Genomic DNA, 27,500 nt, shown 5'->3' with positions numbered 1-27,500 from the left:
TCTTCCTTTTTTTTTTTTTTTCTTTTTTTTTTTTCTTTTTTTTTTTTTTCTTTTCTCTTTTTCTCGATCCCTTTGATTTGACTCTCTCTTGACTTCAATTTTGATTTCATTTATAAAAATCATTTCCCTCGTATTTCTTCATATATATCGTAATAAAGTTGAACTCTAAATTCATTTTCCACTTGAGCTTTTTATATTTACACTTTGATTGCTGAAGGTTCGTCGATACTTCTTTTATTTTTTATGAATACTTGATTGTTTGTTCGTTTGCCTTTTTTTTTTTTTTTTTTTTTTGTTTTTTTTTTTTATTCTGATTTCTATAAATCTAGATATATAGATATCGAGAAAGAATAAAGAAAAACAATTATATATCTATTTTTCTCTTTCCCCTTTTTTCTTTCTCATTTTCTTTCTCTTTTCATCGAATGCCATAAATCATATATATATATATATATATATATACTATTTTTCGTTCCGTCATAATGCATGATTTCTTTCGTAAGTCGCAAAAAAGAAAAAGGAAAAAAAAAAAAGAAGAAAAAAAAAAGAAAAAGAAATGAAAACAAAAAGAGAAAACAAAAATGCAAACGTCAGATTCATCTCATCAATCGAATGCTTTTACTCTCAAAAAATTTTTTTTAGAGAATAAAAAATGTTTTATTTTCTTTCATTCTAAAATTCTTTACATTCTAAAGATCATAAATAATACGATATCGTTGGAAAAAAAATTTCGTCTTTCTTCTTTCTTTCTTTCTTTTTTTTTTTTTTTTTTCTTTCTTTTCATTAACGAAATCGAACAAGAAAATTACGTCAACGAGAACCCATTATCCCTCCTCGGTTCTTGGTGAAACGATTTTCGCGCGGAATTACGCGACCCGACGCGGAAATTTGCCCTTACTCGTGCCGTGTAAACAACGTTTCAACGCGTCCCTGATAATTAATATTTGTTGGCTCGTGAACGGACCCTATCTATTCTACATACGTAGGTACTTACATACATACATACATACACAGATACGTAGATACATATGTATATCCTGTACGCACGTACGTACATATGTGCGGGCAGACGAACGACGTTCTTTCACGTTGTGTACGGCCTCGGGGCCGTAACAAATACGGGAAGAGAATAACGTAAATAAGCAAAGCATGCGAACACGATTTCGAATTGATAAAAATCAAAGAGAGAGAGAGATAGAGAGAGAGAGAGAGAGAGAGAGAGAGAGAGAGAGAGAGAGAAAGAGAAAGGTACGGGAGGAGAGGCTTGGAGGGGGGATAATTTTTTTATCAGTACGATATATTCAACTAGAAATTTACGACGAAACGAATAAGGTGATAAAGATATAAAGAACAGAAGAGAAAAAGGAAAAAGAGAAAATAATTGGAATATTTTATTATTACTTTCATTTTTTCTTTTTATTTATTTATTTAATTATTTATTTAATTATTTTTTTTTTTTATTATTATATATTTACGATAGGATATATGTATACGTTTTCGTCCTCTATTCTGTAAATTTTATGATATAACAAAGAGAGAGAAAGAAAGATAGATAGATAGATAGATAGATAGAGAGAGAGAGAGAGAGAGAGAGAGAGAGAGAGAGAGAGAGAGAGAGAGAGAAAATAAATTATTTTATGACTTTTATGACGATAAAGAACGACGACGAGATTTCCGGATGGGGGAATTGCGAAAGAAGGAAAAAGAAAAAAGAAATAAGTGGACGGAGAGAAAGAGAAAGAAGAGAAAAAGAGGAGGAGTGAGAGAAAAAAAAAAGAAGTAGGAGAAAAACGCTTCAAAGACTCGCCCATTTTCCACCTCCGACCCTTTGTTCGTGGTCTTTCTTTTTTCTCTTTCTCTCCCTCCCTCTCTCTCTCTCTCTCTCTCTCTCTTTCTCTCTTTCTCTCTCTGTCTCTCTGTCTCTCTGTCTCTCTGTCTCTCTGTCTCACTTTTTCACAAGTCTAATGAATATCCCAACGCGAAAGTCACGCAATTTGTAGCGGCTTTTCTCAAGCAGAGGAGAGCAGAACAGAACAGAACAGAGCAGAACAGAGCAGAACAGAGCAGAACAGAACAGAACAGAACAGAACAGAACAGAACAGAACAGTGCAGAGCAAAGCAGAGTAGAATAGAGCTAAGCGGGTAAAGAGCGAGAGAGTAGAACGGAAAAGAAAAGGAAAGAAACGTGTGCGGCCGAAACGCTTCGGAGTTTATTTATCTCGGTGCGGCCGTTTGTTCTCATGCCTTTTAATCTGCGAACGGATAAATACGATGTGTGTCTGGCTCTGAACGAGGCCAACCTTTCTGTCGACGGGGAAGGTGAAAGAATGAGAAGAAGAAGTGCTACTGAAAAGAAGTGGTGATGGTAGAGGGAGATGGAGGTGGTGGTGGTGGTGAAGGTGGTGGTGAAGGTGGAGATAGAGAGGAGGAGTAGAAGGAGAAGATAGAGAAGGTAGAGGAATAGAGATGCAAACGTGGGAAAAAGAGGAACTGAAAAAAGAAAAAAAGAAAAAGATAATGCTGATGCTGGTGTGCTACTGAGTGTGGTGATACTTGAGGGTACTACTGGATAGTCTCTGAGTGTGTTGATGCTGGTTACTGATGTTGGTAGAAGGTCGAATGACGAGGATACACGAGCGAGAAGATTTTTAACGCGAAAGAAGAGAACAAAAATGGAGAAAAGGAGAACGTGTCATTGATAGATAGAAGAAGATATGAGGCGGTGGGTGAAATAGGGTAGGAGGGGGAAGGCTTGTGGGGACTGGGTGGTAAAATGGCGAAAGTGGGACGTTCGCGTGCCGTCTATACCCGAATCTCAAGCAACTCAATCCCTTTTATCCGACCGATCCATCCATCCTCTTTTTTTATCCATTAGATTTACTCACATCAAAATCTTCTTCTTACGTCAATTTCTTCTTCGTCATTTTTTACTTCTTTTTTTCTTTCTTCTTTTTTTTTTCCGTAAAATTTCATTCATTAAAATACGTCGGTATCGTTGCACGTAAAAATGGAATTAAATTGATACGTAAACTGTGAAGAGAGAATTGGTTGATAACTATTCGTCGTCATTGTATTTCGTAAGATTATCGATTTAAAAATTTATCTCAATTGTTCGTAACACCCGTGTTAAAATTACATCATAATTATTCCAATGTAAATTTGTGCGCGTTTGAGTAAAATTATTTTACTCTATTTACGCCAATTATTTCTTTTCTTCTTTTTCTTTTTTTTTTGTTTCTTTTTGTTCTTTTTCTTTTTGATTTGTTTGCTTGTTTTATTCGTTCGTTTGTCTTTTGTTTGTTTGTTTGTTTGTTTGTTTGTTTTTTTCTTTGCAGTCTTCATTCGTTATGATAATATTTTTTATTCCTTTTTTGTTCTTTCCTTCTTTCTTTTTTTTATTTCTTTCATTTGCATGCATTTTTCTCTTAACATTTAATTCTTTTAATTGTATTGTTTAATGTCCTATCAAACGCTAACGAAATTTATTTAATAATATATATATATATATACATTGCGAAATATTGTTATAATTAATGGCAGAATTTTCTCTCACTCTCTCTCTCTCTCTCTCTCTCGCTCTCTCTCTCTCTCTCTCTCTCCCTATTTCTCTTCGTACAAAAATTAATCATTTGTAAGGCAGACAATTGGTTGACAAACGTTGGTTATAATTACAAAGAAACTCATTTTAAGTCAGCTAAGATACTACTATGTACCTACGTCAAGGCTTTTAAACGAAGTATAATTTGTGAGGCTGATTCTTATGCATTTTTGTATATGTGTGTGTGTGTGTGTGTGTGTTTGTTTGTGTTTGTATATATATGTATAAGTACGCAGACTAGAGAGAATAGCTTGCGGCATTTTTCACAACGTTTAACGACACTAAAAAAAGGAAAAGAACAATGACACGATCAAACATTACATAGAGACCCTCCAAGCATGACTTTGTCATCCTTGGCGTTAGAATGACATTATAAAAGACATGTTACACGTGTAACTTGTCTTTTACATCCACCTGTCACTCGATAGGAAAATTCATCGAAAATCGTCTTCTCTGAAACGAACGTTCGACATTTTTAAAACAAAATTTAAACCAAAGAGAGAAGAGACAAAAAAAAAAAGAAAAAAAAATGGAAGAAAGAAAGAAAAATGAAAAAAGAAAGAAGAGAGAAATAATTAATTTAGAATTGGATACGATGGAAAACATTTAACTTCGTTGCGAAAAAAAATTTAAGAATTACATCGAGAAGTATATATCGATTGAATAATAATAAATCCATTTCTGATGCATTCGAATTGTTTAAAAACGAAATGCAAAAACAAAAAGAGAGAGAAAGAGAGAGAGAGAGAGAGAGAGAGAGAGAGAGAGAGAAATAAAATAATCAATCAATCAATCAATTTATACGTAATATGGGATTGGTACGATAGACGTCGAAATATTGTTGTTAACGATACAATTTTGTTTTCTTTTTTTTTTCTTCGCAAATAAATAGTATTACCATTAACGAAATAATATTACAAAAAAAAAAAAAAAAAAAAAAAAAAATAAAAATAAAAATAAAAATAAAAAGAAAAAAAAAAGAAAAATGAAAGAAAAAAGAAAAAAAGAGAGAATATAAATATAATATAATGAAATACTTATTTGTGCGAGAACGACGATATTTCGTGTCTTATCAGATATAATAAATTTCAAAGGAATGAGGCGCGGGGAGGGGGGTGGGCCGGCGGAATATAAATGTATCTAATAATAATGGAAAATGATAGAAATTGTATTAATAAAAAAAAAAAAAAAAAAAAAAAAAAGAAGAAGAAAAGAAAAGAAAAAAAGAGAGAGAAAGAAAGAGAGATCTCATTCCGCTTTTTAGGTATTGGGAAAGAACATAATCGATACGTTCTTTTGTATCGGCAGCAAGCGTTACTATTCCTGAACTAGGCGAGAACACGAATGTGTAACGACGCTATTAATGCCTGATATCTAGCACTCGCTAGTTTATTGACGGTTCGAATCTGGACGAACTTGCGCGCGATAGATATACATATATATATATATATATATATATATATATATATATATATATAAACATGTATATGTACATATACATACGTATTACGCATTTTCCTTTTTACACTTTAATTTCTTAAATTCGGTCGACGATATCTTTGATTCCTTTTTCTTTTTTTCTTTCTTTCTTTTTCTTTGTATTTTTTTTTGTCCCCCCTCTTTTATTTTTCTACGATTTCGTCAAAGTCATTAAATTAAATAAAAGTGCATACTGAAAAGATTTTATTTTTTTATTTTTTTCTTTTTCTTTTCTTTTCATCATACACGAATAATTATTTCTCTATGTATTTGTATAATTAAAAAATAATATATATATACGTGTGTGTGTGTGTGTGCGTGTATTTTATAATGAATCCTAATGAATAGTATATAAATATAAATATATATATATATATATTTTTTTTTTTATTCATTAAGATTCATTAAAATGTAATCATGTGACGATATTAGACTTAGTATAATAAAATGAATATTAATGAATATTAATTAAACAAAATATTATACTAATATTTTATTTAATTAATATTCATTAAAATGCATGTACATTGACATTGAACTTAACTTCTAAATAAAAACATATATATATATATATATATATATATATATATATATATATATATATATATATATATAATAAATAGATTCTAAATGTGGGTTAAAATAAAGATACAAATAATATCATTTCATATGAAGTAATAAAAAGATCATAATGAAAATATTATTCGCGTTTATAATATAATAATTATTCACATTATATTAATCCCTTCTTATATATTTACGTTTCAGATGTGGATGTATTCGTTAGGAAGAGCATTGCTGGACACGACACCAAGAGTAGCGGCTTTAACTGGTACGGTCTCGGTCTCACCCTCGTCAGCCCTTCAGTCGGTTCTAGCGGCCATGACAGAACCTGATCCTCGTCGACGTGCCTCTCTGATGAATCTTCTTGACGTAAGTCTCATGAAAATGGCGCCTATTTATCCATCTCCCTCTTCCTCTCCCTTCCCTCCCCCAATCTCTCTCTCTCTTTCTCTTCCTCTTTCACTCTCACTCTTTCTCTTTCTCTTTCTTTCTCTCTTTCTCTCCCTCTCTCACTCTCACTCTCACTCTTTCTCTTTCTCTTTCTCTTTCTCTCTTTCTGTCTCTCTACCTTTCTTTCTTTCTTTCTTTCTCATCGAGTTTACACATACATACATACATACATACATACATACATACATACATACATACATACATACATACATACATACATACATACATACATACATACATACATACATACATACATACATACATACATACATACATACATACATACATACATACATACATACATACATACATACATACATACATACATACATACATACATACATACATACATACATACATACAAACATACAAACATACGTATAAACGTGCATGTACATTGAAATTTACGCGACGGAACGTTTCCATTTTATTCGGTCAGACCTTTTCTGTCGTAATTTATGCGTACGTTACTGAGCCGAACGAGAACGAAGGAATGCTAATCCGTAAAAAAAAAGAAAAGAAAGGAAAAGAAAAGAAGAGAGAGAGAGAGAGAGAGAGAGAGAGAGAGAGAAAAAAAAGTTTCCCTCCGTGAGATAATTTCTTTCCCCTAACGACATGTCCTTCGAGAGATGGTTTTCTCGACGTTAAACGTCAATGCGAAGTACGATATTTTTTTCATCCGGAATGGGAAAAGAAAAAAAGAATAGAAAGTAAAAAGAGCAAGAGAGAAAGAAATAGAAGGGAAAAAAAAAGTTTGGACAGAGCTTACGTTTGTGCACGTCGAGAAGTAACTTTACAAAAAAAAATTATCAGGGATTATATAAATACAAGCGCGCGCACATGTACACGAACAGTATGTCCGATTTGTTAAATATATAATTTTGCATAAGTATTAAAAATGCAAATAAAAGAAGAGAGAGAAGAAAAATGTTTCAAACGTATATCCTATAGTTAATATTTCGGGGGACAATAATTTAAGTTCATTTTTTCGATGTCAATAAAATTGATAAAAATATTTATATGTATATATATATATATACATACATACATATATACAAAAAATATAATACGCGTGTCAACGTGTTTCTGTTAAAAAAATGACAAGAACGATATCGGGCAGCGCCCTTTTTTCCGATAATAATAAAAAAAAAAAAAAAAAAAAAAAAAAAAAAAAAAAAAAGGGAAAAGAAAAGAAAAGAAAAAAAAAAAGAAAAAAAAATAAACAACGGCTAAAGAAATAACGTATTGGCCGGTAGAAATAATTTAGGCGATATCACTTGGCGACTACAGTGCATTCTCATCTTTCAAATCCTCTGAATCCGCTGTTTTCGAAGCATAAATCCTTCGACGCCGATATGGATTTTACGAGATACCCATTCGCCCTTATCTTCTTCCGTTTTCTTTCTATAGGTATGTCAAAAAATGAAATAATTTATTGCTACGTTCTTACATATATATACACGCGCGCGCGCGCACACAAATACAAACAGATATGTATTTGCAAGTGTATTATATATATATATATATATATATATATATATATTTAATATATTATTATATTAATAAATATATAATTATATGATTATTATTCTTTATTATAATCTATATTATATATGTTATATATTGCAACAAAATTTTAATATATATTTTTATATATATTATTTATTTATAATTAATATATATATATATATGCATATATCAAAATGATCAATTAAAAATTAATATATTTACTTATTTCTTTATTTATTTATTTATATATATAAATATAGAGAAAGAGAGAGAGAGAGAGAGAGAGAGAGAGAGAGAGAGAGAATATTATAATTAAAATAATGTAATTTATAACACAAATACTTATGAATTATTTTTTAATTACATTAACAAATTAAAGATTCAATAATGTTATATCAATATTCGATATTATTCGTGTCATTAACAAATTAAATTTTACGATCTAATTGAAATTGTATTTATCAATGAAATGATTCAATGATAACACTCTTTATAACATGTCTAAGGAATAATTAGTTTATCAACTAACCTCTCTTATAGATCCTATGAATCCTTGATGAATCTCTTCGTAGATTATTTCTTGAAACATTGATTATAATCATCCTGTGAATTATACTCGTAAATTGTTGACTTGTTTTATTCATTCATAGAAATAAAATTAATCTCTTTCATTGATTAACTCCAAAAAAAAAAAAAAATCCATTTCTTTTTTTTTTTTCTTTTCTTTTTCCTTCTTTTCTTTTTTTTTTTTTTTTTTTTTTTTTTCCTTTTTTTGTTCTCACTTCGACCCTTGTACGGTATAATTTTTTTCGACGATTACACATTACAACGTTAATTTCATTTGAACTCTATTTTCATTGAAATTTTAATTTCAAACGCATTATAGCAACCTGAATTCATAATAATCCAATCCGTTATATAACGTCGTTCAAAATTCCTTATACATTGGTATATACGTATATTTTTTTTTTCTTCTGTTTCATTTTTTCTTTTTTTTTTTTTCCTTCTTCTTCTTCTTCCTCTTCTTTTCTTCCTTTTTTCTTTTTTTGTCGAGACGTTATATATTATATTTTTGTCCTCGGAATTATTAATCTCATTGTAAAATAATCGTATTATAAAATAATCTTATTATTATTTAAAATATTATTATTTTTCTATTCATATATCGTTTAAATATATACGAACGAAATCGAATTATAACGTCTATATACTTCGAATTAAATATTTCTTTAAAATTTCGTTGAATTAATAATTCGTTTCATGAGATCTTAATCTAAAGAATAAATAGAGAACATTCAAATGGAAAGTAACGTCATTCACGTGCCATATAACGATGACCGTATTTTATAATATTTTTAATATGTATGCGTGACGTTGTAATTAAAAATGCTTTAATTATCTCTTAAAAGAAAGAAAAAAAGAAAGAAAAAAAAAAGAACGTAAATAAAAAATAAATATAATCTGTAACGTTCGTTTTACAAAAAGTTTTACTATCTAACGATCGATGAACAACAACAACGACAACAACAATAACAACAACAAGAAAAAAAGGTAAAAGATAATAAAATAATGACGAAAGATAATAAGTTTTACATTAGATATGAGAGAATCGCCATGACGATAATTAACAGGACCCCGAAGAGAAGACGTCAGGAACGAGAGAAGAGGAGAGGGTACTCGTGATGAACTTAACGCGATCGCATAGAGCCCTTGAACCCTCACTGTGACGGACATGGAAGCCTGCTTTAATTGAATTATCTATCCTACGTGTATATGCATGTGTGTATGTAAGTATGCCTGTATATGAGAGAGAAAGAGAGACAGAGAGAGAGAGAGAGAGAGAGAGAGAGTGAGAGAAGGGGGTGGAGGGGAGGGGAGGGGGATGGTTTCCATGGTCATAGCACAGAGTCGAAGCATTTGCATGTGACGCTTTAAGTTGGTCGAGTAGAGAGTTCGTTATGAATTTTTTATAGAAGCAAAAGAAAGAAAGAAAGAAAGAAAGAAAAAAAAACGGAAAAAAGGAAAAAAAAAAAGAAATTATACAAATAATAATGATATAGAATAATAATCGATGGATCTCTGAAGATTTGCTTCGTAATTCTTTTTTCTTTTTTTTTTTTTTCTTTTTCTCTCTTCCTTTTTTTTTTTTTTTTTTGTTTTTTTTTTTCTTTTTTTGGTTCAACGATTTATCGCACTCGATACGAAAGATGATCAATTTCGACACGTTTTGCTTGTCCTTGATTCGCCCGATGATGAAAGATAAAAAGAGAACGATTTTTGTAATTATCGTTCTCTGTTAATTACATATATGTATATATAAAATTTTTATCCAAGTGAAAGGAAAGTAAAAAAAAAAAAAAGAAAAAGAAAAAGAAGAAGAAGAAATGATCGAAGGATCTTATAATGTGTCACCGTTCTCGAAAATTTTTTATTTGAAATAAAAGAGAAAAGAAATAAATGTAATGCGTGAAATTTTTACGAAAGGGAAAACAAAAGGAAAAGAGGAAAAAGAAATAGATAGATAGATAGAGAGAGAGAGAGAGAGAGAGAGAGAGAGAGAAAGAGAGAGAAATAATCGAATGATTTTAATAATGTTCGAATTTTTTCGATAATTTAATGATCATTAGATATTAATTTTGGCAAGGTGCCCATGTTGTCCTTCGTGATAAAGAAATACGTTGGTAAATGGTAAATGCAATAATACCGGGGTACCGTATGATTTATCGTCGTTATTGATTATTTCACGTCGAAACAATACGCTACGTTTGGTCCGCTTAGGTAGGTAGGTAGGTAGGTAGGTAGGTAGGTAGGTAGTCAGAGTCGGCAAATGAATGAATGAATTATTCAACGAATAAGTTTTTGTAAATAATCGCAGCTGACGCAGCTTGTTCAGATGAATGCACTGACAATTGCCTGTATCTTCTTGTCAGTTGAATTCCTCGTCTAATTCAGAGATAGAGATAGATAGATAGATAGATAGAGAGAGAGAGAGAGAGAGAGAGAGAGAGAGAGAGATCATTCGACGATCATTTTCACATGCGTGTCAAATCAATATGATATGCGATAATCTGTTGAACAGTAACATGTCGTTTAAGTTCTCGATTAACAATATTATCGAAGTGCAAATATGCATGATACGATGATGTCTATATACATGTATCACGTATACTTATGTATGTATGATGTGTTATGTATTTATGGATGAATATATGCGTGTATATATCTATGTGTGTAATAACAATCTAGATTCGTTTTGCTTCGGAAATTTGCGTCAATATTAGGTGGGATGCGTATTATATTGAGATATTTGCGAGTAGCGTAGAGGAACGTGCTAAGTTTGGATATAGCCAATCGAATACATTAATTAAAGTAAACTGTCTGATAAATTATTACGATAGTGAATTTAGAACTCATTTCGTATAAATGTTGTGTGATTGAAAAGTGATATTTTGCTTTCGTTTTATTTTATTTTTATTTTTTTTTTTTCTGTTTTTTTTTTTCTTTTCTTTTTTTCTTCGTTTGTGTTTTTGTTTTCGTTAGTTCTTTTTCTCTCTTTTTTTTTTGTTTGTTTGTTTGTCTTTTAAATAATTTTCTTTCTTTCTTTCTTTTTTTCTTCTTTCGTTTTTTTTTTGTTTTTTTTTTTTTTTCACAAGAGACATGCTATCGATTACATGAGCTCGATGAAAAGTGTATTCGGAGTTAGTATTTCAGAGAACAACATGTATATATACTTTGAATACGAGAGATTTAGATTTTTCTTTTTTTTTTTTTTTTTTTTTTTTTTTTTTCTATATAAATTTTTAACAATAAACTTAAAATTTTTCTGACAAACGAAAATTAATCGACAAGACAAATTTATGGATTATTAAATGGTTAGAGAAGGGAGATCGTTCCTAAGAAAATCGTATCTGTGTTAAATAATTTCTGTCACTAGCAGGAAGTATTTAATCGTTCGTTTTTGTCTTGGACGCGAACAACGTTGTCTCGAAAGTTCGTCATTCGCAGGTTTGGGGAATACAAAGGAGTGATAATGGCCAACAGGGTCGGGTCACTTCTACGTTGGATCCATAGTCTATAGAACTTGGTGCTATTGTTCTCCTCGAACTAATAGTTTGTCTACGTTTGAAAGTGGTGCTAGTTTCAAAATCCAAGACCAATCGGATTATTCCGTGTAATAAATTCACGAAACTTCGTTTCTTGTATTATTGATATTATGAAAATTAATTCGTTTTATTGGATAGACGTGGAGGAATAATTAATTAAAAAAAAAAAAAAAAAAAAGAAAAACAAAAACAAAACAAAAGAAAGAAAGAAAGAAATATTCAATTTCTTAATTCGATCGAAAAAATTTTCTCAATAATCTTTATCTTACATTATTGTGTGTAATATTTATGTTTAAGGTGATATCGGAATACTGCCGTACCCGTCTGCAATCGAAACCATTCACTCACATTGTCATGGACATGTATAGAGAAGTAGTGAGATCGGCACAGTATGCTGCAAGAAAACGTGCGGCCTATAATCGTTTGAACGGTTTACCAACATTGAGTAATCCGATCGAACGATCTCATAAAAATTATCAGATACAGCAGCAACACGATCATCAACGTCAACAACAGCAGCAACAGCAATTACAGCAGCAGCAGCAGCAGCAACAGCAACAGCAACAGCAAATTCATCAACACGGTCAAAACGAGAACAGAGCGGAGAACGTGCAAGCCGAGGAACAAAACTTAAAACAATTACGACGTTCGAATGAACAATTTCATCATCAGCAACAACAACAACAACAACAACAACAACAACAACAAAACAGGCAACAGGAATCCATAAATCCTCAGAGCCAAGTCAATCAGCTTTTCCCAAAGACCCAACAAGATCAGCATTATCATCATAATCATAATCCTAATCCTAATCATAATCATCATAATCATTATCATCATCAAAAGGGTGCTCTTTTTAAAACGCAGTCGCGTAATTCACGTTCTCATCCGAATCTAACGAGTCTCTGTAGCCAACAACAACAACAACAACAACAGCAGCAGCAGCAGCAGCAGCAGCAGCAGCACCAACAGCAGCATCATCAAGAACATCAGCATCAACAGAAACATCAGAGACGAACGGAAATGACTTTGAGTAATTGCAGAGCACAATTTCAATCTCAGTTGGATATTCAAACGAGTGGTAGACCTTCCGTGACTATACCGAGTCAAAGTCATCATCATTTACACTATCAACAACAACAGCAACAACAACAACAACAACAACATCAACAGCAACATCAACACCACCAACAGCCACAGCATCTTCACCATCAGCAACAACAACAGCAGCAACAGCAGCAACAACTTCAACAGCACAATCACAATCACATGCGAGCCTATTCTCAGCCTGTTTCTACTCGACTTCAACAGACAAAGAGCAGTGGCAATCTGCCCATCATCTTCTCCGAGTACGCTCCCACGGGAAACCTTTACAACGATCCAATATATGCATTGCCTGTTAAACCGTTCCTTAGCTCGCAGGATGTCCGTGTGAATGGATTCTCTGCAAAGACGCCTGCACCAGTTCGGAGAAAGGACAACGTTTACACGTCTAACGCAACGACGAACAGGTATCTCATCATCATCTCTCTCTCTCTCTCTCTCTCTCTCTCTCTCTCTCTCTCTCTCTCTCTCTCTCTCTCTCTCTCTCTCTCTCTCTCTCTCTCTCTCTCTCTCTCTCTCTCTCTCTCTCTCTCTCTCTCTATCTATCTATCTATCTATCTATCTATCTATCTATCTATCTATTTATCTATCTATCTCTATCTCCATCTCTATCTCTATCTCTATCTTGTATCTATGTGTTTCCTTTGAATGGACGAGCATAATAAAAATATTCATTTCTCAATTTTTTTCAGTAACAACGTAAACGGCGGAAGACCATCGAATGGAGCTTGGGACTCAAAAGCTGACGATATTTATGAAAGGACCAATCCCAGCTTGGAAAGGCAAAATTCAAATCCTCAGTTATCTAACAGAGATCAACAACAACAACAACAGCAACAGCAACATTTACAACAACAACAACAATCTACAGAATTTAAAAGACTTTCCCAACCAAATATTGTCATGAATGACCATCGAATCCCAATAAATGAGGAACAAATGATTCAACAACAAAATCCATTGTCTTCCATAAGAACAAGAGGTGCCCAAGGACCACCAAAACCACCACGTATTATTACCACATTGAGAAAGGCAACGCTCTCAGATATGGAAAGTAATAATCAATCGGCTGAACCACCTGCCAAACCGCCAAGGTACGAATAAAATCTTTTTTGAAACATTAATCGACAAATTTGTCAATCAATCGAAAAAAGAAGAGAGAATTATTAATGAAAATAATATATTTTCCATAAATTGATTGTACTATCATTGTTTTAATATCATGGTCCAATCAATGATTTAACAATTTATTTATTCAATTAATTCAATAATTATATCGATTAAATGTGTGTTAATGAGACAAAATAGAAGAGAGATAAATTATGATCGAAAATATTTTTTAAAATTAAATATTGTAAAAATATTGAAAAAAAAAAAAAAAAAAAAAACAATTCATACAATCAATGCTTTAACAATTTATTCGTTCAATTAATTTAACAATTAACGCAAGCGTGTTGATAAATAAATCAAAAAAAAAAAAAAAAAAAAAAAAAAGAAAAAAAAAAGGAAAAAAAACAAATACAAAAAAAGAGAAAAAAAAGAGGATTATGGGGGAAAATATTTTCATACTTTTGAACTGTTGTTGATTGGACTGTTAACTTTTTTTTTATGTCGTTAAAAAATTTTTGAAAATATATCATAAATTATTTTCGATTAATAACACGGAGATTAACGTCCAAAATTTCAGCGATTTCCTTGGAATTTCATCAATCGTGTTATACACAGAAAGAGAGCGAAAGGGAGAGAAAGAGAGAGATAGTAGAGAGAAGAGGGTGGGGGGGGGAAGCATTAAATTAGTAAGGAGAGAGAAAGAGGGCCTCGAAGCGTTCTCAGATATTCTCGCACCCTTTATGCGGCCATTATTAAGTTTGGCCCAAGTCATACATCCGTGTTAATAAACGCTTTCAAGCGATCTAGGTCGACTCTCTAAAGTTACCACCTTTAAAGACAGAAAGAGAAAGAGAGAGAAAGAGAGAGAAAGAGAGAGAGAGAGAGAGAGAGAGAGAGAGAGAGAGAGAGAGAGAGAGAGAGAGATTGGATCAAGTTTACTACTACGAATGGATTGAATCAAATTTTGTCTCTCTGAATCTGGCCTTCCTTAAAATCAAATTTTGTTACTTTTAATATACAATAATTGATTCGAGCGTCAATTTTTTTGATCCAAACGATCAATCAATCAATTAATTATTTATATCGCATTGATCCTCGATAGGATCTTTTACGAGTCGTAAAATATTATTTCTTATATGTGTGTGTGTGTGTACGTGTCTATGTGTGTGCGCGCACATTTTTTTCTGTTTTTTTATCTTTTTTTTTTTTTTTTCTTTTCTTTTTTTATAACGTTTGAAAAGAGGATCAAGCGAAAATAATCCCTTCGGGGTAGAGATAATTTGCTTGAAAAGGATGAAACTTTTAAATTTCGTCATATTTTAAAGCCGTAATTAACGCTCATAGATGTTACGTACCGTATAAGATTTATTCATGATTTTCCATGTATTTTAAATAAAATGCTTATGTAAATTCGTAGTAATTCTTGAACGATATGTATACGTGCATAAAAGATATATTAGAAATATATTAAAAATAATTGAAGCTATATAATGGGAGATATTGGGGGGGGAGGGGGGCGGGTGGAGTATTAATGAATGGTTTCTAACCTTTTTATAAGCCTTTATCATTTTTATTGTCATTTAAGGGAGTACAATGAGAGCAAAGAAAAGTAATATGACTTAAAAAAAAAAAAAAAAAAAAAGAAAGAAGAAAAATAGAAAAAAAGAAAAAAGAAGAAGAAGATGAAGAGAGAAAGAGAGAAAGAGAAATGGGACAATAATGTTCAGTTTCTTTCAGTTACTCGCTATATATCACATTAGATATCTATTAGATTTATTAGTATTATTAATGGAACAAGATGGAATATATAAAATGAAGTGTATATTGAAAGCGATAATTCTATTATCTGTGAGGTTAATGTTATTATACATATGTGCAGAAATATAGTGAGAAATGGTCCGAGAGCACGACGTGGTAAAGCAGTTCAAAGGGCACCGTCGCGACTCTACAGGACCATAGGCGGACCAATGAGGTCATTTAATAAGGCACAATGCGTAGGACCAGAATTTGTCGTTCGTGCGAATCAACCACCAAAGACATTGTCCGTCGGTCAAGTTAAGGTAAGATTTCTATATAACATTAATTTAATTTAATTTAGAAATCATTTTTCTTTTTTTTTTTTTCTCTAATCAATAATAATCCATTGTTAAAAATCATCATGGTTTGAATTTATGTCAATTAAATTCACGTTTGTACTTTGTATCGATTGATAGTATTTTATTACAATTATTTTTATGTAAAGAAAAGGATTGAAAAAAGAAAAAAAAAAAAAATAAAACATAGATTTTGAATGTATGCGAAGAAAAATTTGTAAATGAAAAAAAAAAAAGATAATAAATTCCGGTACCGGGAATCGAACCCGAGCCTCCTGGGTGAGAGCCAGGTATCCTAGCCACTAGACCATACCGGATTCTTGACAAACCTTATTCGCTTAATACATTCGTACGGCCAATTAATATAAAACGTATTAAATTTATTCTATATAATAATTCTCTTTACTAAACGAATACATTTTTATTAATGCTGAAACGTGATCGTAAGTAGAATCACTATAAATCGAACTAAGAATTTAAAAAAGAAAAAAAAAAAAAGACGCTTTATCTTACGAGAAAACATTGAATATCATATACGTAAACATTTTTTTTTTTCAATTTACATTCTTTATGTTTAATATAAATACGTGTAAAATATTATGAGGTATTAACAGATTTAAAAAAAAAAAAAATGGAAAGAAAAAAAAAAAAAAAAAGAAATTCCGGTACCGGGAATCGAACCCGAGCCTCCTGGGTGAAAGCCAGGTATCCTAGCCACTAGACCATACCGGATTAATGGTATGCCCTGAAGTTAAAGGGCATTCAAGGAAGAAAATATCAAGTATTTTCGATAAAAAAGAAAATATACATACGTATATTCCGGTACCGGGAATCGAACCCGAGCCTCCTGGGTGAAAGCCAGGTATCCTAGCCACTAGACCATACCGGATTGATGGTGTGCCCTGGAGTTAAAGGGCATTCAAGGAAGAAAATATTTTCGATAAAAAAAAAAAAAAAAAAAAAATATATTATATATATTCCGGTACCGGGAATCGAACCCGAGCCTCCTGGGTGAAAGCCAGGTATCCTAGCCACTAGACCATACCGGACTTAATGATACGGGATCGATTTAGAACATATTTGTGACGGAGATATGAAAAAAATTTTTTTTTAAGTATTATGCAATATTATATATATGTGTGTTTGTGTATATATATATATGAATAAGTTGTTTATATTAGTCTTATCGATATAATGATCATTTATAAATTGTTCTACGAAAATATTAATTATCTTTTACGTTACAGGGCGGCGGCAATTTAAATCGTATAGTTGTAATAATGTTGACTGGTCAACGCATGGAAGTAACTTGCGATCCACAAAAAATAACTGCCGGGGATTTGTTTCAGGTTAGTTTATAATTTCTATGAAAATTTTAATTTGTTTTATTTATGGATAAATAATTTGCGCCATATTTCGGGAAATCGTTATTATTGGAATACTTAAGATTTACTTGTCTAATATATATATATATATATATATATTATTTGTTCTTAAAATCTATATAATCATAATAACAATAATAATAATAATAATAATAATAATAATAATAATAATAAAAATAATGATACTAATAATAATAATAATAATAATAATAATAATAATAATAATAATAATAATAATAATAATAATAATAATAATAATAATAATAATAATAATAATAATAATAATAATAATAATAATAATAATAATAATAATAATAATAATAATAATAATAATAATAAAGAAATAAAAAACAAAGGAATAAATAAATAAAATAAAATAAAATAATAAAAAAAAAAAATATATATATATATATATATATATATGGATAAATTTATTTTCATTAAAGGACATATTACTAAAATTAATTCGATTTATAATAACATAAATGTATGAATGCAACGTCGGTTATCGCTAGATGAACAATAATCGAAACTTTGAATGAATGAAAGCTCCGAGAACCATTCGAGAGCTGACTCGCCACGAAGAGTGGCTCGTACTGATAAGACATTCAATTTGCTGGTCGATCGTGTGTATATCCACGTGTGAAATAGTTTCGGGCTCGCGGGGAGAGGGTGGGTGGGGGGGGTGGAAGATCTTGCATTCGATTGTAATGTACACGTGTCCCTCTCCTATTCGACACTTTGTATCGGGTATCATAAGATGTAGATTGTGTGAGTCCCTCACGCTCAACCTCATCCTCCAACCTTCATCCTCGCCTACACCCACAAACTTGCCCCTCTTCACAGAGGGACCACAAATTTCATACCGTAAACTCGCATAAGAACTTCTGGCAACTTGCCAAATGGTGATCTGGTTACGTATTTACATACACGACAAATCCAAGAGTAATATTCTCTCTCTCTCTCTCTCTCTCTCTCTCTCTCTCTCTCTCTCTCTCTCTCTCTCACTCTCTTTCTATCTCTCTCTGTCTCTCTCTCTCTCTTCCTCTTCCTCTTCTTCTCCCACTTTCTAGAATCACGAGAAGTAATAATTCATCTGAGTAAATAATTCTCCTCTTATTTAATGACTCGTAAATAATACAAAATAAATAAATAAATAAATAAATAAATAAATAAACAAAAATGAAAAAAAAAGGTACGAAACGATAAAGAAAAAAAAAAAAAAAAAAAAAAAATACAAATAATTCTTTTTGTCGTTTACAACAGGCTATAGTACAAGCGGAAAATCTCGAGGAAAATTTTACGTTAGGACTGGCCGTATTATTGGCCGGCGACTTTGCCATTTTGCCGCCCGAAACAAAATTGAACAAAGTTGCCCCGCCTGGTTGGTTAAACGGTGGTAAAACTAGTAAGGGTTCTTTGGGCCTACCGACAAGTTTCATGCTATATCTAAGGCTACGCTTTTTTCTACCTTCCCTTCGTGGTATCAGGTAAGTAAAATCCATTTTTAAAAGATGAAAAGAAGAAGGAAGTAAGATAAAAATATAAATAAATCAATCAGTCAATCAATCAAATCAAATCAATCGATGTCAATGAAATCAATTGCATCGTCGAACGTACAAATAGATTTTGCATTTGTTCTTTTTCCTCAATCCCACAGAAATTGGATATCGAAACACTTGCTCTATCTTCAAATAAGACGATGCATACTCGAGCAACAACTGATATGTTCCTATTCCGAGTTAATCTATCTAACAGGTCTGGCACTTCAAGTCGAATTTGGAAATTACAATGCCAACGTAAGCGATAGATTTATCTCTTCTATCTTTCACGCACTCTCCTCCCTTCCGATTCTGTCCAATTCTCCCTTCGTTATCATTCGAATCTCTTCGTCCATATATATATATATATATATATATATCGTTTTCATTCTTCGTTTGCAACAAATTGATATTATATTTTCAATAATGAGTTTTCTTTCTTTCTTTCTTTCTTTCTTTCTTTCTTTCTTTCTTTCTTTTTTTTTCTTTTTCTTTCTGTAGGAACACGGTTGCGGTGATTATTTTTTATTGGAACATTACGTACCGGAATCATTGATATTAAACATGGATCAACATCAGTCTAATGTTAATGCCGAAGCTTTGCGTTTACAACTACAACAGGCTCATAGGGATCGTCGTGGTTTGGATTCGAACAAGGCCGAGGAAATGTTCATAACGCATTCCCAATCCTTACAGGATTATGGATCGCATTATTACATAGCCAGTGTCGATTCGAAGGAACTCGAAAAGGTTATGGCACAAGAGAGAAAACGTAAGATGAACGAGGATAAAAGACGCAGTTGCGAGGGTGCACGCAATGAAAATATTTACGGACAGGAAATGATTACTACTGCTGCTGCTGCTGCTGCTACTGCTACTGCTAGTGCTACTACTACTACTACTATTACTACTATATATGGTAGAATTGAAAATCTACCTGGTCCTAATTCTACCGATAATATTCCTAAAACGCGTTACAACGACGAACGTAAATCCGACATTGGTAATACAAGAACGAATAAAAATTTCAACGTAAACCCATCCGAACAAATCTGTTCGAAACAAATTACATGCGGACTTTTAAGGAAAGATCCTTGCATAAATAATAATAATAATATTAATAATAATAATAACAATAATAATAATAATAATAATAATAATAATAATAATAATAATAACAATAACGTTAATAACAACAGCAAAAATAAGACGTCAAAGACGAAAAAAAGTGATAGTAACGTTTGGTTGGCCATTCATGCTCAAGTACGTCTACATTATAAAAGCTATATTTTTGAAAAAGAAAAAAAAAAATATTTATTATATATCCCGTTTTTTAGGGTTTAAAACTTTTCGAAAGAGGCGGTGAGCCTAGAGAAAGAATGGAATTAGCTCAATTTCAATGGAGAGACATTCAAACGTTGAGCTACAACAAGAATTGTTTGGTCGTTTACACGAAATTAAATGGTAAACGGTGCAAATTCAAATTACGCATGGATCACAGGAAGTAAGTCTTTTTAAAATTTTGTCTTCTTTGTTTCTTTTTTTCTTTTTTTTTTTTTTTTTTTTTTTTTTTTAAGGAGAATCGTTTAATTCGATATATCAATCGTTTTCAGAAGTTACTTCGCTTTCAAACTGACCTCGTTGCATCATCAGTTCTTCCTTAAATTACGTTCAGAGCTTACGTCACTTCAGGGACTTGCGAAAGGTTTGAGATTCCAATGAGAAATAATATTGAACAGAAAATCCTTCACAGATTTCTTACATCTTTTTTTTTCTCTCTCTCTTTCTCTCTCTCTCTCTCTCTCTCTATCTCTCTCTCTCTTCGTAGATTTTGGAATTCCAATGACAGTCGAGACGTCGTCTGGTTCGCCCGCAAAAATGAAAAACACCGATGGAAAAACAAAAATAACGATAGCCGCCAATACAGTTAAGTTACATACAAAATTGTGTTATCCGATGCAATTGGAGGAATATCAAAACAAAGAGAATGAAAATCCTCAAAAGGATGCAAACGCAATGGCCCAAAATCAGGATAATAATCATGCGTTTTATTCGTCGGAAGAGGATGCTCTATATGCACAAGTTAATGTTAGATTAGAACCCGAAGGTGAATCGCGTGACACCGAGGACGAATCCGAGGGTGATCTGATGAATCCAAACGAACCGCCAATAATCACGTTGGATATCAAGGAAAGAGATAGGGGTACGATTTATGCCTGTTCAAGAATCAAAACTGACAATACAGTTGAGTGCGTTTATTCATTGCCAAAAATTATGTCGACCAATGATATCGATCATTTGAATGAAAAGTCTGATAATCCTGAGGAACTTTATGCCGCAATCAATAAGGCAGGCCTATCGAGAAAGAAAAATTTTCCTGTTCCTGAGGAGGTCTGGGAAGTGGCCGACGTAAAAAAGACAATACACAAAGTAAATAAACAATGTGATATTATATTTTTCATTCGAGAAAATATTGTTTTTTTTTTTTTTTTTTTTTTTTTCTTATTAAGATAAGGAAAAGGGAGAAGAAAAAAAAAAGAAAAAAATTGACCTGTACCAACATTGATCTCGTTCATTTCTCTCTTCTTCTCTCAACAGATGAAAACGTCGAGTTTGCCGAATTACGGGACACCAAGGCAAAGTACTGGTTTTCGTACGCCTAGCTTACCACGTCGATTAGGTGTTAAAATGGGTACTCGTGCAATCTACAGTAGTCTCGCACAAAAAGATGCCGCTCTTACCGACGATACTGCTGAGTCGGTATCTCTAAAGTCTGACACGGAATCGTCGATAAGGTCATTTTCAGCTAGATCGACGGAGTCACCTTTGCCTGAAGCTTACGTACTCAGTTAGTAAAACAGTGATCAAATCAATAATTAATAATGATAAATTTTATATGTTGAAATTTTTATCTCTCTCTCTCTCTCTCTCTCTCTCTCTTCTTCATAGACGCAGACATAAGAACGGACGACGAAACTTTTCACGTACCCGAAGAAGAATCTATATCGGCCTCATTGATGGCACGTTTGGAAGAATTGTCCTTTGCCGAGGAAAGGATTTTACATACTATCAAATTAGAAAGAGGACATGGTGGTAGTATAGGTTTACAAGTTACCGAAGGTAACGATGGTGGTGTCTACGTTCAAGCAGTATCAGTTGGTGGTTCTGCTGATATGGCCGGTAACGTTAATAAAGGTAGATAGGACGACGTTATTAAAAAATTTATAATATAGTACATCCTAAAATGAACTATTTATTATTTATTATTAGGTGATAGGATCGTAGCCATAAACGGACAGAATTTATTGAATCTTCGATACGAGGACGCTTTGAAGATGTTACAAAGTTCGTCGGAAACCGTCGAGCTTGTTCTTTCTCAACCGGATTCGCGAAAAAAATTAGATATTCGTGACACCAATATCATAGATAATAATTATCTTCAGTGAGTATTCATTCATATAAATTCAAATATATATAATAAATAAATCAACGACGTCTCTCGAGATTCTTATAATTTTTATTATATTTTTATACGTTTGTTTGAATTTTTAGCGACATTAGATTCGATGCTTCGTCCGAAGCCGAAACGTCTAGCATGACGAACAAATTGTTGCCACAAAAGACTATGGATGTTGCCTCGGTACAAAATACATCTAGCGCATATAGTAGTGCTGCTTCTAGCGCAATGGGTAACCACAATGCTAACAGTTTGTACCTGACCGATCTTATCGGTAACAACGCCCTCAAGTCCGCTAGTATGCTACTTAGTATTGAAGACTTTGATGTTAGTAGGACCAGTCGTCAGGTGTTCATATAATTAGGTAAAAAAAAAAAAAAAAAAAAAAAAAAAAAAAAACAAAGAAAAAAAATAATACCAGAAAAAAAAAGAAGAAAAAAAATTTCTTTTGTTTTGTTTTTATCAATATTCCTCCTTTTTTTTTATTATTATTACTATTATTATTATTATTATTATTATTATTATTATTATTATTATTATTTTTATTTTTTATTTTTCATTTTTCATCATTGATATTAATTGAACTGTGTTCAGTGATGCGATATAAAAAAAAAAAATATGTTCGATTGAATTCGCACAGTAAGAAAATAACTTCCGCCTTTTTACCTTTTATTAAATCTTTTTACCTTGAAGACGCGTTGGAAAATCTCAATCCAGTTAAGAACATTATGCCGAGAGGGAATAAAGTCCCAGTGCCATCTACGATCGCTAATCAAATTATTTTCATCCCCTTAACGAAGCCCCATACCCTAAAGTCACCCGGACAGTCTATTCCGTTTCGAATTCCCCCCAACTAGCTATCTACCTATCCTACCCTATCTATCTCTCCCCTTTAACGTTTACTCGTGCAAAGAAGAAAATTATTAAATCAGTAGAGCCTAGTAGAGCAATCTAATATTTCGCGTTTAACCCGTCCACACCGTTTGTAAGATAAATATCTCGGTGTTAAAGATAAAGTTGATATTCGGCTAATTTTCTTAATTCGGAGCAAACGACACAAGGCCGTATTTCATTTTCATCAATGTCTATCAAAATTCAATTTTCAACAATGTTACCAACTATTCTCAGTAGAGATATAATAATCGATTTTATTATTTATCTTATAAATTTCATTAATACAAAAATGTAAATATTCGTTAGAAAGATAAAAAGAAAAGAAGAAGAAGAAAAGAAAATATGAATGATTTATAAAAATCGCGTATCAATAGAGAGATACCCAGTGATTCGCGATTTCAAAAAAAAAAAAAAAAAAAGAAAAATAGAGACAGACTATTATTGAACGAAACCGAGAGTCAGAGAGAGAAAAAAAGAGAGAGAAAGAGAGAGAGAGAGAGAGAGAGTGCGTTAGGAAAGAATAGGAGCGTGGTAGTGGGGTAAAAAAAAAGAGAGAGAGAGAGAGAAAAAAAGAAACGTAGTTCATCATTTCTAAGGAATCACCTTTAGTATACGCCGGTCATACGTCGTGGTCGTATCTTTTCTTCGCGAGTATGCGCGTGATATTCTAACTCGATAAAGTTATCAATGATAACTTTCGGGAGACGAAAACGTGAACGCTCGATGTTTCACAAATGTGAGCATATTATATGTAGAATAAGAAAAAAAAAAAAAAGAGAAAGAAAGAAAAGAAAAAAGAAAATAAAGAAACTTATGGTATATATATATATATATACCATAAGTTTTTTTATTTTCTTAGACATGTATTCGCACAGGTGCGTGAATGAAGAAGGATAGGGGAGGAAGAAAAAAAGAAAAAAAGAAAAAAAGAAAAAAAGAAAAAAAAAGAAAAAAAAAAGAAAAATGTTTCTTCTGATCGTAGGTGAGGAGACACTATCACCATCAACGTCAGCATCACCATCACCATCACCATTATCGGCACCAATAACACCACTACAACCACCACCACCTGTACCACCGAGACGAAGAAGAAGAAAAAAAAATATAAACGCGGAAACTTCAGATAAGGAAGTCGAAGCTATTACGAAGTATAGTAAGGTCGATCGAAAACGTCTACCCCCACCACCACCACCTTCTCAATTACCAAGAAAAAATAACATCAACGAGAACGTTGATAAGAGTAAGATTAAAACGAGGATAATTATTCATGATCCACCGAGTTCGAAGTTTATTACCAACGAGAACGATGATGAGACCTTGAATGAGATCTTAATGTCGGATAATTCGAAGGATAATATTATAAACGAAGAGATTTCTTTATGTACGAAGAAAACTTACGACGAGATAAAAGAATTTAAACCTGACGACGTGTTTGATCCTAAGAATGAATTACTGACAACATCGTTGCACTCTGATGACGTTACGTCATCGAAAAAAGTCTTCAATAAGGACAACGTTCTACGACCATATAATGATAGCGAGTCGATGATTGATGAGAGTCCTGAAAAAGATTCGTCGTTGATGGTCGTCCTTGAGAGTCCTAAAAAAAATCAATCAACATACGACGATAGAAAAGACGATGAAACTATAATAATCGTACGTTCACCTAGATACGATCAAATGGTAAAGAAAAAGGAATACAACAAATATCCATCTTTATTTTTTACCATCGATGACCTTCAAGATGTTATAACGAATGATTCGCAAACAACGTGGCCGTCAAATGACAATGAGATATTAAAAAAGGAATTGGCAAAGGTTGAAAATGAGATAGAAAGTTTCTTCGAGGAAGAACAAAATCCAAAGGATGTCGATCATATTACGAAGGATCTGTCTTTCTTAACGGATAATCATATCGAGGATGTTAACTATAAGGACAATGACGACGACAAGGATGAAATTTGTTTTCGCGTAACTCCGACGAATTTTCCTTTTGAAAAATGTTTAGACAGATGGAAAACTTCCTTGGATTATGAAAATTCAGAATTTCGTAACGATCAAGATAATAATTTTATTTTCGACGATTACATCGACAGAAGTAGCGCGTTAAATGTCAGACGATCGAAAAGATCATCTCTCTGTTATGATATATTTCAAGGTAACGATATCACCGTAGAACATACTGCTACCAAAGTGAGATTCGTAATAGAGACACCACCAAATTCCTCGATGCCAACCAAGGTCGATGGTGGTCTACGGAATATCGATTTGATCACGAACGAGGAAGTTCACGAGGAGGAGCAAGGGGGAGAGGAGAAGAAGGAAGAGGAAGAACCGCAACATCAGAAGCAGCAGCAGCAGCAGCAGCAGTACCCGCACCAGCCTGTAGAAGATAATCTCGAAAGAAATTTGCAGACTTCTGATAACGCCGATATATTTGGTGAAATACCATTTGATTCCTTAATTCTAAATAATACCAATCGAAAATCTGTAGAAATTTCTTCGACGATCGATAATAATGTCATTGATGTTAAAGAAAATTTCAAAGAGGAAACGAATAATATTATTGATGAAAATCAATTAGATCATTTTTCTTCGAATGATTTATCGTTAATCGTCGTAAATTCATTTACGAAGGAACACGTAAAGGTACGTGAATCTAAGATCGAATCTAATTTATCGGAAGATGTATTATCGAGGAAGATAGAAGTTTCTAACAAGACTAACAACAAGAACAACAACAAAGATAACAAGGATAATTATGAAAACGATGAAAACGATGATAACGTCAATTACGAAGTTAAAGATACTAATAAAAATATTTTCATTCACGAACAATCCAAAAGTGAATCACTTAATAATATTCAAAAGCAATTTGACAAGAATGAACGTAGAAAAATTTTTCTAACGCAATCGGTTCGTAGTTTTATGAACGACAGTCCAATAGATTGGGACGAAGAATCCGACGTGTCCAGTAACCATGAATTATCCTACAAAAATTCATACGAAGAGAGAAAGATCGACGAGGAATCATTGAAAATCACGGATTCAACGAATTCCGAAATAATTATTAAAGATGAATTGAAAACGATAACTATGTCAAGCACGTCGGAATTTATGAATGATCGTATAAAATGGATCGATTATGAGACTATAATCGATAAGAAAAAAACCGATGTACCGGTTAACGTTAGACGCAATACATTTTTAGAAACGATGCTGTCGGATGTAGATAATAGGGATGAACAAAATTGGAATAATACAACGGGATATTGCGAGATCGTAGAGATCCATCCGAAAAACGATCGATTCATTGGGATCGATGAGATAAGTGAAGTAAACAATAGGGATAATAATACAACAACAACAACGACGTCGACGACGACGACGACGACAACGACGTCGACGTCGACGTCGACGTGTACGATAAAGAAGGGATGGTGTAATTCGTTCCATGAGAAAAACATAAAGGATGTCAAAAACGACGTTCTAAGTGAATTGCTCGTTAACTTTCCTACGATCAAATTGAAAAGCTTAACGACGACGACGACGAATAATAATAGTAATAATAATAATAATAATAATAATAATAATAATAATAATAATAATAATAATAATAATAATAACAATAATGAAGTCGAAGATTTGGTTAATTTTAAGAATATTAAATCCTTCGTTACTGATGAGACGAATGAAGTAAGAAAAAATCTTTTTGACGACGATAAGAAGAAGAAGGAGAAGGAGGAGGAGGTGGAGGAGGAGGATGAGGAGGAGGAGGAGGAGGAGGAGGACGATAAAGACGATAGAAAGATTATTACTACGAACCAGATGGCGGTACGAAGAATCCAAGCGGAAATAATGGAGAGTCGACAGTTGGACAACGATATGATGAAAATGTCCAAGTGTCATGTAAGAGAGAAGTGTGTCATCGAGAGATCTGATGACTCGAGCAATATCAAAGATACAATTGTAGAAACGAGGATTATTAAGAATATTAAAGGTTTATATAAAAACGATGATGATAGATTAAATGACAAAAGGACGAAGGATAATAATATGATCGATCGTTTAGAAATAATAGGTAGTAATAATGTTGACGAATCGTTAGAATATAAGAGGACGAATAATAGAGCTGATAACTGTGCCATAGTTAGAAAAAAGACTCCCATGATTTTAATAACCAATCGCAATAATGATGATGATAATAATGATG

The 27,500-nt window shown here is 32.4% G+C and overlaps 1 protein-coding gene and 4 non-coding genes across 8 annotated transcripts in view; 1 reads left to right on the top strand and 4 right to left on the bottom strand.

Moving 5' to 3' along the window:
* Window positions 1–24,403, top strand: part of LOC118451311 (uncharacterized) — an 82,430-nt gene extending 58,027 nt beyond the window's left edge. For 3 of the 4 annotated variants that reach the window (XM_085658952.1, XM_085658953.1, XM_035887740.2), the window contains 16 exons: window positions 5,846–6,010; window positions 12,001–13,214; window positions 13,500–13,901; window positions 15,797–15,977; window positions 17,258–17,359; window positions 18,662–18,885; window positions 19,056–19,194; window positions 19,438–20,199; window positions 20,274–20,440; window positions 20,550–20,641; window positions 20,765–21,366; window positions 21,535–21,784; window positions 21,886–22,131; window positions 22,207–22,378; window positions 22,489–22,757; window positions 24,270–24,403. In XM_085658952.1, the coding sequence (XP_085515078.1) occupies window positions 5,846–6,010; window positions 12,001–13,214; window positions 13,500–13,901; window positions 15,797–15,977; window positions 17,258–17,359; window positions 18,662–18,885; window positions 19,056–19,194; window positions 19,438–20,199; window positions 20,274–20,440; window positions 20,550–20,641; window positions 20,765–21,366; window positions 21,535–21,784; window positions 21,886–22,131; window positions 22,207–22,378; window positions 22,489–22,753 (4,983 nt within the window). In that variant the 3' untranslated portion in view covers window positions 22,754–22,757; window positions 24,270–24,403. Of the gene's footprint in view, window positions 1–5,845; window positions 6,011–9,255; window positions 9,388–12,000; window positions 13,215–13,499; window positions 13,902–15,796; window positions 15,978–17,257; window positions 17,360–18,661; window positions 18,886–19,055; window positions 19,195–19,437; window positions 20,200–20,273; window positions 20,441–20,549; window positions 20,642–20,764; window positions 21,367–21,534; window positions 21,785–21,885; window positions 22,132–22,206; window positions 22,379–22,488; window positions 22,758–24,269 lie in introns of those variants that run through there. The other variant, XM_085658954.1, reaches the window with a different exon arrangement.
* On the bottom strand, window positions 16,256–16,327 carry TRNAE-CUC (transfer RNA glutamic acid (anticodon CUC)). The gene has a single exon. It is a non-coding gene; the product is annotated as a tRNA-Glu (tRNA).
* TRNAE-UUC (transfer RNA glutamic acid (anticodon UUC)) lies at window positions 16,671–16,742 on the bottom strand. Its single transcript has one exon. It is a non-coding gene; the product is annotated as a tRNA-Glu (tRNA).
* Window positions 16,828–16,899, bottom strand: TRNAE-UUC (transfer RNA glutamic acid (anticodon UUC)). The gene has a single exon. It is a non-coding gene; the product is annotated as a tRNA-Glu (tRNA).
* On the bottom strand, window positions 16,988–17,059 carry TRNAE-UUC (transfer RNA glutamic acid (anticodon UUC)). Its single transcript has one exon. It is a non-coding gene; the product is annotated as a tRNA-Glu (tRNA).
* Window positions 24,404–27,500: the final 3,097 nt, after the last annotated feature.

Source organism: Vespa mandarinia, chromosome 8 (genome assembly GCF_050613455.1).
Source record: "Vespa mandarinia isolate Hongniang chromosome 8, ASM5061345v1, whole genome shotgun sequence".
NCBI classification, from domain to species: Eukaryota; Metazoa; Arthropoda; class Insecta; order Hymenoptera; family Vespidae; genus Vespa; species Vespa mandarinia.
The sequence above is the reverse complement of the archived record's forward strand: the minus strand, read 5'-3'. Positions and strand labels throughout refer to the sequence as shown.